At 52.6% G+C, this 13,145-nt stretch overlaps 1 protein-coding gene across 2 annotated transcripts; it reads right to left on the bottom strand.

Annotated features, from left to right (window-relative positions):
• Positions 1 to 531: 531 nt before the first annotated feature.
• Positions 532 to 9,993, bottom strand: PPP1R2 (protein phosphatase 1 regulatory inhibitor subunit 2). 2 transcript variants are annotated; one of them, XM_039341536.1, is made up of 6 exons: positions 9,673 to 9,947; positions 9,395 to 9,502; positions 9,200 to 9,271; positions 6,062 to 6,174; positions 4,967 to 5,149; positions 532 to 1,710 (listed from the first exon to the last, which is right to left on the bottom strand). In XM_039341536.1, exons 1-6 carry the CDS (start codon positions 9,861 to 9,863, stop codon positions 1,643 to 1,645), a joined length of 735 nt encoding a protein of 244 aa, XP_039197470.1. In that variant the 5' UTR covers positions 9,864 to 9,947; the 3' UTR covers positions 532 to 1,642. The 2 variants fall into 2 exon arrangements, with proteins under 2 accessions (XP_039197470.1, XP_039197471.1); XM_039341537.1 differs by lacking the exon at positions 532 to 1,710 and adding an exon at positions 4,323 to 4,504 and having other exon boundaries at positions 9,673 to 9,993.
• Between the last annotated feature and the right edge of the window lie 3,152 nt (positions 9,994 to 13,145).

Consider the following 13,145-nt stretch of genomic DNA (forward strand, 5'->3'; position numbering starts at 1 on the left):
GATCCCCACCCTGACTGGCCAGGGGAAGAGCGGCAGGGGCCAGAGGTAAATAAGGAGGGCCTGTGGAAGCCAGCTGGCCAGGTCCACTGCAGTGGCCTCCGTTCAGGCCAGGCCTCCCAAGGCGCTACGGACTCCCTGGGCTCTTCTCCTCATCTAAGACAGTGCCCCCCCCTCCCAACCTTTTGGACACCAGGGATTGGTTCTGTGGAGAGGTTTTCCACAGACCGGAGGGGGGGGCTGGTTTTGGCTGCATCCTGCGGAGGGGGCTTTGCTTGTTTGCGCCACCGAGTTTCTGGCATGTCAGACTGGTGTCAGTCCATGGACGGGGGGAGGGTTGGGGACGCCTGATCTAAGACAAAAAAACAGAGGGGAACAGAAGAGCAGAGTCCGGTCGGGACTCCAGGAATACAGTTCATTGGTGCCAAGCATCAGAGCAAGGTCACCCGCCTACGGGGATTTTGCCATTTCAGTCTCAAGTCATTTTGCCCCAAGGAGGGGCTATTCACCTGATCTGCTGGTTGGAAAATACACTTAGTGGTTTCTTTACTTTAATAAAACAGTTACATGGAGGAAACAAGCCAGTGAAATGGAATCCAGAAGTGAAGGAGCAAATTCAGTAGCACAACCTGGGTATTTTCTAGGCAACTTCAGCTTATTAGAACATTCGAAATAATTTTACAAACATTAGCTGACCAACAGATGCCCCTCCCACTTCCGAGGCTTAAAAAGCCCAAGTCTTAAGAAAATCACACAGGCCAGTCAAACTACAAAACAACTGTTTGATTCAGTTTCATTCATGACACGGAGAATGCAGAGGTTACCGCAAAAAAACTACAGGATAACATGGGGCTGTGGGAACGCTGCCTCTTCTAGTTAAGAAACAAAAGCAGGTGGCTGTGCATTCTGTATGGGCCACACCGGGGTCTCAAGAGGCGCTCTCTGGCTGCCGGGTGCTGTCACTTAACTTTTATTTTCTAGAGGCTGGCAGCCTCCGACCAGGTGGGAAGGCACCCTGAGAAGCAGAGTGATGGAGGAAAGAACCCCATATTGTGGTGTTCCCAATCCTGGCCAAAAAGGTACAGCAGCTACTGAGGCAGGCTGATCGACTCCCACCTCTGAACAGGCAGCTGGGGAAGCCACACCCAGCTGCTCTTTCCCTCTCGCCTGCCTCTCAGAACTGGCTGGATAAAGTCTGCAGGAGGGGAAGGGAAAAGGCTATAAAAACTCTCTCCCGTTCATCCCTTTTTGCAAAAGGCCTCGTCAGTTGCCAAGAGGCTCCTTCTTTTCCTGGCTGCAGTATGGCACATTAACATCAAGCCCTTATGGGGATATTTGTGTGTACTCAAATACTACAGCACGATAAAAGAGGTAATTGTCCAGAGGTTCAGACCAGGGAAAGGGGTGACACCGAAGGGTCTGGTTCACTGGCGCTACCCCACGCTGTGTTCTTCGGCAGATGAGCAACGAAACCTTCTTCTGTGACCACCAGAACCAGCCACATCAGCAACATTTTCACTGCCAAACAGAAAACCTTGAGATCACCACTGTTTTTGTCAAATATCAAAGTGCAAGCCAACCTGTTGAAACAGACCTGCAGAAGGGTGATGTGGCAAGGAATACAAAAGAGTGACGTTGGGAGCTATTACAGTCCTGAGCAGACTTCTTCTAGGCTGTGTGCCATGTTCTCAAGCGGGTCACTAGAAGCAGGTACTGTGGGGGAAAAAGAGAAGAGCAGAGGTGGGTGGTCACAGCAGGCAACATGAGGCATCCCAGCGGTGGGACAGGCCTTTGTTGTCTGTGAGGCAGACCAAGAAGCTTGCTAGTGGCAGGGAACCCTGCTGGGCTGTTTAAAACAACACACGTTAAGTTTCAACAGCACATTCCTAGTTTTTGAACTCTTAATATTTGCTGTGGAAATCAACAAATCCATGGACTTATCAGTCTTTCACGTGCCAATTCCTGAAATGAGACGGAGTGTCTGGTTTTCCGAGCAAATCCACAGAGCAAACTGTATCCCTAAGGGCACGTGCTACCCTTCACCCCCACATCCCCATTCAGGACTTTTGGGCTCCCAGTGGGGTTAAAATGGTCTTTCCATTGCCAAAATCTGCCTGTTGGACATGGCTGTAGGGGATCAAATGATCTGCTATTGCCCGACCGCAGCATCTCTCTACAACTGCTACTCCAGAAAATCCTAACTGGCAGAAAGCATACAACCCACCACCAGTGTCTGCTGTTGCCGATCCCACAAGCCTGACCCCCACATGGACGAAAGTGCTGGGAAGGGCCTGCCTACCGAGACTCTGATTTACGGACTATCCTGAAGCACAAAGGAAGCGGCCCAGCTCCTGCAGGCAGAGCACCGGAGGTGGCAGGATCACCCTCAGCGCCCCATTGTGGGAAGCACAGACCGGATCAGACTCAAGAGGCCCCCTCCGACCTCTTAGAGGGAGACTGTGATAAACGACAGGCTGATCAGGAGACAGAGACGCCTCTGCTTTAGTATTTTTTCTTGAACGTTTTTTAATCCCAATTAAGACTACACGTGAACTATTTACCTTTGTGCCATGTCACCTAGAGTCACCAACAGTTACCCCAAGGAAAAGGAAGATAAAGGCTTTGATTCTAGAAGGGAGAAAGGCTTTTAAAAGCGTCACCGAGGGAGCGCTGGGCCTTGTACCCCCGAGCTCTACCTACAGGAGTGTTCAGAGGCAGCAGAGGAGAGCTGAGGCCGAGGGGGCTTGCCCAACTCACAGCAGAAGCCTCTGACATCCAGAGACGGGACCCCAAGTTTTGGACTAGCCGGTAGCCTGCCAGCTACTGTGAAGAGGCTGCAGGGATTCCCCTCCTGCCCTGGTCATCTCCGATGGGCTTCTTGCATTTTACATGAGACCCCACCCCGAAAAGCAACTGGAGGCTTTAGCGGGATCAGCGCAGAGCCAGGCGGGCAGTTGCGAGCGCACTTTGATATGCCCATGTTACACCTCTACTTTGCGAGCTGCACTGACTGCTCGGGTGCCTAAGGCGGCAATTCACGATGATGGTTGTTGTGAACAAAGCCCTTCACAGCACAGGGCTGAGCTATTCATCTGATTGTTTCTACCTGCCCCACCACTTCCGACATAAGGGCCTCCTCCAAGTTCTGCCTAAACTGGGGAATATCATCCAGCAGGCCCTTTCCTTCAAGATCCATCTCTGCTGGCGTTTTGGAAAGTCTCAGTCACACGGCTGTTTTCTGGGAGGTTAATGGAGCCCCTGAGATGGAGGCGGCTTGTGACGGCCACTGTCTTTGGCTGCTGCTAAATGTGTATGCATTATTATTGCTACCGATCAGTTTCACGGGGTTTGATTCCATGTTAGCCACCCAGAGTTGCTGTTTCAAGATAGACGGCTGTTATCATTTTACTGAAATAGAAAAATGGCAGCTTTTGGATGGTCCCTGATGAACTGGTCCCTCGAGACCCCCAAGAAAACTTCTAGCCCCTTCTCCACTCGTGGATGAAACGTAAAGCAAAGATCTCGTCCAGAACCAGCATGATCAAGATTGACTAGGAATGTTTCAGGCAGACATCACAGTGGTAAGAACGTAGGAAAAGCTAAGAACTTTGGATTCTAAATTACATTTTTCTATTCTTGCTAGAGCAGCTGAATTCTGTGATATATCTGGGGCCCACAACCAGATATTAAACATTTAAACACCTGTAAAAGCCAAAAAATCCAAGAAGCCGTAGTAGCCTTTAGCTCAGATGGCCACCTAAGAAAATCAACGGTTATTGATCAGAAAAAGCCCACTGAGACACAAAATGGAAGGCTGCTAACAAAAAAGTAAACTGGGTCTTTCTGCCCCTGTCTGGAAGAGACGGGGGGGGGGTTCCCCACTTCTACTGAGAAGCAGGAGGAAGAGCTCAACTTTTCTCTATTGGTTACTCAGACCGGTTCCATCTTTGGTCTTACGTCCTCCCTGAGGTGCGGCTGACTTTTGCACACAGGCCGCTGCCGAAGGTCACCCAAGAAGTAGCTGGGAGTGCTTCCCCAACGCTGTCGTGGCTTCCCAACAGGCCAAGATTGCCTTGGCTTCCCTTGGCTTCCCTGGCAAAGAACGGCCCCGCCCTCCTCTTGTTCCCTGCCTGCTCTGTGTGGCTGCTCTTCTACTTTCCCTTACACCTGTGTGATTCCAGGACGCTTCTAGCTCAATTTGCAACAACGCTGACAGCAAAGGAGGAGTTTAGCTGATAAGACTCTGGGTGCAAATTACTCAACTAGAGGTGGTTGACACGGGACACCCCAGATTTCCTTTTGAATCTCTCCGACATTCACCATTCTTGGGACTTGAAAGAGAAGCGGTCAATTTATTCAGGCAAAGAACACCCCAGCCAAGAAAGGGTCCTGGAGGAGAAAGCTCTTTCCCTCTCCAAAAGGGAGCCCCCCTCCCCCGGGAGACACCAACAGGCTCAAAGGAAGCTGATGCAGAAGGAGACACTCTGATTCTGGCATGCTGCTGCATCTGGAATGCAAATACAAAGGGGGAGGCGCGTTCAGAAGGGAAGCCCACCGGCAGCCTAGAGCTAACGGTTCGTCCACACCTCAGCCTGCTTCCTGGCACAACCGGAGGCTCCCCGGCAAACCGAGAGACGGGAAGAAGCGGGAAAAAAACAAGACTGGCTGACTGTCTACCTTGCCCTCCACTGTTCCCTCTCCAGCTCAGAAAGGAGGCCCCACAGAAGGGACGGAGCAGGAGGCCATTTAGGAGACATGGGACGCACCAGCAAGCAGACATTAAACCAAGGCTTCCAACACTCGGCCTGGCACACGCCAAGAGGCTCTTCCACACTGCACAGAATCTGGACACAGGGCGAGAGGCTCCAGGGTGGGGGCGGCAGCAGGCAGGCAGGGAGGGAGGGGTGAGCAGCCCAGCCATCGTGGGATCCAAGCTAGAAGGACTTTGCCCGCGAGTCCCAGGCCTCACCTGATTCTGTGCTCGTTTTACGCTCATCCTGCATCTCATCCTCATCGTCTTCCTCCTCCTCACAATCTTCCTCCTCGGCAGCCTCGCCGTGCATTTCCTTTGCGATCAACTGTCTGGCCAGCTTGATGTTCTGCGCCTCGTTGTAATGCATCTTCCTCTTCATTTCAAACTGCCTCTTTTTCTCTGTACCAGGAGGAACAGAATTTGCAACACAACATGGCACCAGCCACAAATTTCACAAATCTCATTCCATTTCCCACACATGAAGTTATGTAAGTTGCAATCCAGTGCAATCAGACTGACGGGGAATCTCTATAACATAAGTCGCTTTGCACAACACGTTGCAGGAGTGACTACAAGCTAGGTTGGGTACCACAAGGGAGGCCTGCCTTTTCTGCCAGCTGAAACGCTACCAAGGGTGGGGGCGGGTGGGGGGGAGGGAGGGAGGGAGCAGAACAGCCTTTCATCAAATGCAAAGCGTAATTACTCATGCAGAGGCCAGCCAGACCAGTTGGCTTCGCAACACTGCCGTGCAGCCACCAGGAGAAAAAATAGCTCAGGCCTGGAAAGAAGGCGGAGGAGGTGTCAGAAGCCACTGGAGCCTCCGTGTTGCTTTGCACGTGCAAGAATCGCAGACCCTTTTTGGAGGAATAAGGGGGACACCAGAGAGAAGCACTGCACTGCACCCTCCCCCCTCCCTGCAGCGAGCAAGGCAGGGGAGGGGGGCAAACACACACGGGAGTTGGGACCAGGCACCTGGGACCATTGCAGGTGGGGAGGCCAGAAAAGAGGGCCTGCCATGTTCTTAGACTCCATCGCGTCCACTGGGCCATTTCTATGGCCACGTAGGGACTGCAATAAAAATGCAATCTGCCCCAGCCCGTCTAGTGCAGGGACGGGCAACTGAGTTTCCCCAAAGGGCCACCTGACAAACTCGGACCGTGTGGAGCACTGCACCAACATTGCGCTCTCAGCTGCTGCTGCCCTGCTCCCTCACCCAGGCTGGACTGGGACCACCTACGGGCTGGGTGTGACCCATGGCTGTAAAATTCCCAGGTGTGATCTAGTGCTATAAAACTGCAAAGCCCCACCTACCCAATTCTTCCGGAGTCAGGTCTACCTCGTCATCCTCCTCCTCCTCCTCCTCACTGCTGTCCTCCTGCCTTGCAAGGATTTTGGGGCCTTGTCCTTGTGCTGCGGCCGCCAACCTGCATTGAGAAAAAGGGAGAGCTGAACTGAGGCCGCCTGCCCACAACCCCAGAGGGACGGGGAGCCGACCTCCCCGGAGGACGCCTGCAGGGGCCTCCAGGCCAACACGGGCCATGAAGTTGCCATGAAACGAGCATTTCCTTCAAATAGGAAGAGCCACCAAGGTGGTGAGCAAATGCAATTTCCCCACCAGGAGGAGCTCAGCTGTGGATTTAGTTCAAGACGGAATCCACTAAAAGGAAGTTGGGGAACTCTGGAGAGGAACCCACGGTTCATGGCCTGGGGAAAGCCCCTTTGCCCAAACCTGAGGCCGGCCTGGCAGCTGAGGGGGAAACCCACTCAAAAAAGCTTCAGTTCCTCCCCGCTGCTCCCAGGCGTACTCGTCTGACAAGTTAAAATAGGAAGGCGCTTTGGAACTAAAATTTTTTTAAAACCTTTTCCTTTTTTTTTTTTGTTTAGAGTAATATTGAGGGGCGTTGGTCATGCAAACAGCACTGTTTGCAGGATTTGATTTGTTCAGAATTAGAACGTGCTCGTTGCTCATCAGACAAAAAGTCCTGCAAAAGCACTAAGAAGCTGCTGCCGCTGCCTCCACCACCATCTTCTCCAGCTAAGGATTTATACAATATCACAAAGAACAGAGAGAACACACACAAAAACGTTATTCCGGGTGCCCGGGTTCTTCCCCCCTTCACCCTCTGCCACCTCCCCCATCAGTTTATATTTTAGTTTAGAACTGAAGTCAACCAGGAGTGGCGTGGACCCCCCACTTGTGACTGATCTGTTCCTAACAATAGTCCTACCTGGAGATGCCAAATGTATCTGCATATAATTCTTAGGTAAAGTTCATAATTATTCCTGTATTTCACGCGTGATTTCTTAAAAATACATGTTTAAATAGCATAATTATGAACATTTTCATTGTTAAATTCCCTGGGTTTTAAAAGTCTGCCAAGTGGTTTCATTTGGAAAAATGAATGGTGCCCAAAAGAACACTGTGGGAGTCAACCTTTCTGGAAATTTTCATTTCTGTGCTTTTAAAAAACATAACTTTCAAAATATGAACTTTTTTTATATAGATTACAACAAACAGAACAGACTTCTAAGGCACAGGCACCAGGGACCAGTTCCGTGGAAAGAGGTTTTTCTGTGGACTGGAAGGTGCCTGGTTTTGTGTGTTGCCTGCATCCCGCGGATGGGGCTTTGCTTGTTTGTACAGCCCGGTTGCTGGCATGCCTTGACTCTTGGTGACCACCTGGACATGTCCCAGCACTTTTTGTTAGCAAGATTCCAGACGTGGTTTGCCATTGCCTCCTTCCCAGGGCTGAGAGGGTATGACTGGATGAAAGATCATCCAGCTGGCTTCACATCTAAGTAGGATTAGAACTCAGTCTCCTGGTTTTTAGCCTGATGACTTAACCACTCCACTGACAGGGTCACTGGTAAATTACAGAAGCACAATGAACGAACTAGGCCATCATTCAGAAGGTTAGAGCCACCATTCTCTGAATGGTTCTTAAGGGCAAGCTTGAGCACCATCTCAAGCCTTTGCTTATTCCTCTGTGTGGTCAACATTTTTCTAAAGAGTAGGCAAGGGGGCAAAGGGCTGCTTCTCAAATCTGCAAATGCAGTCATCAAATGTCATCAGAGAGAAAATCAGAACTTTGAAAAGAAAGGCTCAACAAAGAGCTGCACAGCTTTCAGATACAAATAACAAGGATGCAAGGGCAGGCAAAAATGGTAGCTGATCGTGTGATAAATGTGAACCTATCACGCAATGTGATGCCTTAGTAAAAATGCAGAAGTGAATGAAATTAAATTTCAAACACACCAGCAGGCCATAATGGTAAATAGAGGCAGCCTGCTATTAAGGAGAACAGCCTGGAGCTCCTACCCATGCCTGTTGGCAAGAGGAGTCAAACAAGAGGCCTCGCAACAACCACGCTGTTTGTTTATAATTAAAGCTCACAAGATGCACCACACCACATCCCTGGTCATTAATTTTATTCTATTCTGTGGGAACCCTGTCTATCTCCTCATTACCAGTGCTTCTTTTTTTAAAAGCACTGGAAACAGCAGACCTTAAGAATCATCAGGAAGACAAATGGACTAGACACTGAAAGCCTGGCTGCGTTCAGTTTGGGTAAGAGCATTCAGACATGGTCCAGTCTTCAGAAGATCTGAAAGAACTGCATCCAGGAAGAGGAGAGCATTCTGCGCTGGAGAGTCTAACCAGCGCAAGGAAATGAACCTCAAATAAGGAGGGTTTTTTTTCTTAATTGCCCCACAGAAGAAGATGGACATGCCTAAATGAAGGTGGTCGAGGACATCCCCACGTAGGTGCTCAGGGAGCTCCATATACGTTAGGAGAAAGGATGGGCCTTTTTAAAGATACCTGTAGCAGTGGAGACCTCTAAAAGCGGATTTACAGAAACAAGAGACAAAAGAGAGTTTTGGATCAAGAAGGGAGGAAGAAAGTACGATCAAGAGGCCAAAGGCACAAGTAACCTTTTGGGTGAGCCAATCAGGGCTGCCTTGTTTCACATCCTTCACAAAAATCACTCCCAAGTTTTCGGAAGGAAAGGCCACCTCATCCCATCCTTGCAGCGAGGACACCCACCGCTCACGGCCGGTCCTTGGCCTGCAGAGGCAGCAAGAAAGCCCTTCTCTCTCCTGCCCCAAACCAACCGGACTGAGAGCTGCCATCAGGCCATAATACGGGTTAGAGACAGCTCTCCTTCCCACGGCATCCTCAAGCAGCAGGAGACCCCGGCCACAGCCTCAATGGAGGAGACCGGGGCTGGGGTGGGGACCTTGGGCCCAGCAATAAGACACACCCAGGAGGGGAAATCCAGTGGGGGCCCTAAGGAAAGTCTCCTGGTCCCCCGCGACAGGGCCCAGGGCTGCGGCTGTTGCCCTCCCGACCTGAGCCACCCGCAGGGCCGGAGTTCCCGTCCCATCGCACGAGGCAAGGAAGCCCCGGCCGGATCCTTGGGCGAAGGTCCTGAGCCAGCCAACACCTACTTTTTGGCCAGGATGTCCGCTGTGGGGACCGGGCTATCCTCAGCATCGCTGCCGGCATCCTCCTCCTTCAGGCTGCGGGGAGAAGAAGGGAAGCTCGTCAGGCGGCGACCCTCCCCAGCAACCGGCCTCTCCCCCAACCCCCACCACTGCCACCACCAGCACCCGTGGGGGGAAAGGAGGGGGAGCCTCCCGCACCTGTGGTAGGGCGTGCTGGGCTCGTCGATCTTCATCAGCCCATAGTCCTTCCCGGGCGGGTGGTAGGTGGCCAGGATGTTCATCTCGTCCCACTTCTGCGTCTTCTTCCTGCCCAGGGAGAGGAGGGGAGGGGAGAGGAGAGGAGGGGGAGGGTTAGTAGGGCGTTGAGTGCGGAGAGGGGGGGAGGGAGGGGAGGGGAGAGAGAGAAAGGGAGAGGGAGAGAGAGACCGGCCCGCTCCCTCCCACCTCCTCCTCCCCCCCCCGCGGCCCACTCGTACTCCTCGCCGCGGCTCTCGCAGCTCGGCTGCGCTTGCAGGCGTCCCCCGGCGGGGGGCAGCGGCGAGGCCTGCGAGAGCGCCTCGGGGTCCGCGAGGCCCCGCCCGCTGCCGCTGCCGCAGCCGCTGCCGGAGCGGTTCTTCAGGATGCCTTTCACGGGCCTCCCGCCGCCCGCCGAGCCCCGCGCCTCCATAGCCGCCGCGCCCGGTCCGTACGCGCGGCCTGCGCATGTGCGGCCCGGGCGCCGGCCTCTGTCGTCACAAGTGCGGGGCGGGCGCGAGGAGGACCAGTGCGCTTGCGGAACGCGCCTCCGCCGGCCGGGTTCGGGCGCGGCGGTGGCTGCGCCGTTGCCGGGCGACCCGGTCCCGCCTCCGCCGCCCCTTGGCGCCTACTGGAGTGAGGCCTGTGTGACCGGGAGCCCCGCCGGCGTCGCCCCTCCCCCTCTGCCTCCCGCCCCGCCTCCCCTGGGACAAGCACCGCCCCTCGCCCCCCCCCGCGACCCTCAGCCCCCACAATACCCCCCCTCCTAGACGCCGCCGGCCAGGTGGGTTTTCCGGGCTCTCCAGAAGGGGGAAGCGAGCTGTGGGGGAAGGGGCTCAACTCCCCGGAATTCCCCGTCGCAGGGCCTGCGGGGGGGGGGGTCTGGAGGCCGCCAAGGGGGAGCCCGGATGGGGGGGAGGGCCGGGGATCGGTGGCCGGCAGCGGAGGGAGAACCCCGGGGGGGTTGGTGGGGGGGCAAAGTCGGGAGAGATGGATAGATCATCTTTATTATTTTTTACTGTGGGGCCACTGGCACATTAAAAATGAAATTTAGTTGGCTGCTCTCAAAAGTGTACACATAACACACATAAACATGGTGTACATAAGATGTATAAACCTACACCCTTACATATAAATAACAAATATAAATAACATTTCATGTGATCTTGATTCTATCTGTTAATGCTAGGCTGCATTAAAATGGATAAAATCAAGATCATGTGAAGTATTAATACCGCTTTACAATACCTTGGTAAGGTCACACTTGGAATCCTGCATCCAGTTTTGGTCACCACGATGTAAAGATGTTGTGACTCTTTTGGAAAGAGTGCAGAGAAGAGCAACAAAGATGATTAGGGGACTGGAGGCTAAAACAAGGAACAGTTGCTGCAATTGGGTCTGTCTAGTTTAATGAAAAGAAGGACTAGAGGTGACATGATAGCAGTCTTCCAGTGTCTCAGGGGTTGCCACAAAGAAGAAGGAGTCAAGCTATTCTACAAAGGCCCTGAAGGCAGGACAAGAAACTCATCAAGGAGAGAAGCAACCTAGAACTAAGGAGAAATTTAAAATCACTGTCCATCTTGAATACAAAGTGGAAAGAGGAAGCTTGAGAGTTCACAAAGTTTATGCTGTAAGGAACAAAACTGTGGCTGAATCTGGTTGTTCTGCTTCGGATCCCACAAAGCCCCCTCTTCCCAGGGGGGATCAAGGAAAACAGGTCGCGGAGGGGACATGCGGCATCCCAGACAATTCTGTGGACCTTCCTGAAGCAACGTTACGTACCATGTCCTGGATGGAAGGGAGGGAACTGCCAATCACATTTTATGTCATCCTCACCACTCTGCGCTGCCTTCTTGTCTGAAGCAGTGATGCTTCCAAAGCAGACAGTAATACAGACAGGATGCTCTCGATTGTCCCTCTGTAGAAAGTGGTAAGGACAGGGGAAAGAAGATGTGCTTTTCCCATGCGACTCAGAAAATGCAGGCGTTGCTGTGCCTGCTTTACCAGTGTCTTGCTGTTGAATGACCAAGCTAGCCTACCCATTAGCTGCACACACAGAAACTTGATGCTAGAAACCATCTCTGCAGGTGAACCATTAATACATAGAGGAATGTGGCTGTGCATGCCTTTTCTGAAAGACCCCCGGGAGATGGACTGACAGTGGGTGGAGAGGGAGGGGGCCGCCCTCTCCTCCCACTGGGACCTCTTCATTCTCCTCTGGCTCCGCAGCCTATCGTGATGGGGGGCAGGTGTGGGGATTGAGGGGGATCTGGGCTGCCAGTGCCCCCTTGGGGAACAGGCTTTCCCGTTGGTGACTGGCATCCTGCTGGGGCAGCCTATTCCCTTCGCCCTTTGACCAGATGGACTGAGGAGAGCCTTTTGGGGGCTGTGTCTCCAATGGTAAGGTGACCAACCGTCCTCCTTTAGGGAGGACAGTCCTCCTTTTGTAAGTTCTGTCCTCCCTCGAAAAGTGTCCTCCTACATGTCCCCCTTTCCGATATTTGAAGACTAATCTGCAGGGCTTTTTTTTCCTCATAGAACGCTCAGAATGGTGTTCCGGCACCTTTTTTTGATGGTTTTTTTTTTTTTTTTAACTTTTGCATGAGCTGTGCTACTCCCGCTATTGGCTTTCGAAAGCCACTAGGAATTGCTGCTGAGCATGCCAAAACACCCGGCTGGCAAATTTTGCACATGCAGGTTGTCTGTATTATTGTTGCAATGAATAAAATGTTTCTTTTATTTACGATATTTTTTCTTCAATTTATTTGTGTCCTCCTTTTCATTGTAAAAAAGTTGGTCACCTTACCAATGGGGCTGGACCAGGCCAAGGAGGTGCCCCCTCGCAAGCTGCATGGCTGGTGCACCCCGGACCAATTATTGGCCTGGGACAGGCGGTTTCTGAAAGTAGCCAAGCTGCAGGCGCTGCCACCCCAGGGCCGCCCCCCCCCAAGCAAGGCCAGCTGAAGAGATGCCCCCCTCCTCCTGCCTGGCTGGATAGCCCACCTGGCTTCTCCGGAGGGGGGGCAGGATGCAACATACCTCCCACCCCCCAACCTTACGTATCCCGTGGCTGCTTCTCACAAAGTCCCTTCCTAATGTATGTAATGGCAGAGATGTCAGGAGGGGGGTGGGGTTTTCATCATCCCACCAAAAAGAAGCAGGGCCCACCGGGCTTCCGAGGCTTCTCTCCTTTTGTCTTCACTGATAAGACAGAATCCATTTCAGCCAAGCTTCATCAGAAGAGTTCAGCAGCTTTGCTAATTGTTCTGCATTCTTTTGCAGGCTGCTTTTGGGACAACTAAGTAAAGCACCTATGAGATGAATCAGCCGTAGGCGTGTGCCCAGTACGAAAGTGCTTCTCCTTTTTTTAACTCCTGGAATTGCTAGCCATATTGAAGAAAAGGCAAACATAGCCTTCTGTGGGAGCACATGGCTTTGTGCTTTGCAAGGCCACCTCCTTGCAAGGCTCTGACTAGACAGGCTTCTCCCCCTGCTGAAGAGCTTCGGTAGCTCAGCAGCCACATGAGACCTGCATGAGATGAAAAGTCCAGCATACCAAAACCTGTCATGTGCGCTGAACCCAACTAAGCCAGCTGGACTGGACTGAATTCAACCTGCGGGCAGTCAATGGCCCCTGCCTCCCTCGGCCTCTTTCAGCGTGGCTGCCAGCCTCTTCTTGTTCTGGGGAATTTCTGGGGGCTGTTAAACTGGAGGA

Source organism: Crotalus tigris, unplaced genomic scaffold (genome assembly GCF_016545835.1).
Source record: "Crotalus tigris isolate CLP2741 ecotype Arizona unplaced genomic scaffold, ASM1654583v1 scf7180000017765.3138416, whole genome shotgun sequence".
Taxonomy (NCBI): domain Eukaryota; kingdom Metazoa; phylum Chordata; class Lepidosauria; order Squamata; family Viperidae; genus Crotalus; species Crotalus tigris.

Coding starts and splice junctions, on each gene's coding strand:
- PPP1R2 (XM_039341536.1), bottom strand. CDS start 9,863: ATGGAGGCGCGGGGCTCGGCGGGCGGCGGGAGGCCCGTGAAAGGCATC. Junction 6,175..9,199: donor GCGGACATCCTGGCCAAAAA/GTAGGTGTTGGC, acceptor TTCTCAATGCAG/GTTGGCGGCCGCAGCACAAG. Junction 1,711..4,966: donor TAAAACGAGCACAGAATCAG/GTGAGGCCTGGG, acceptor TTTCCCCCACAG/TACCTGCTTCTAGTGACCCG.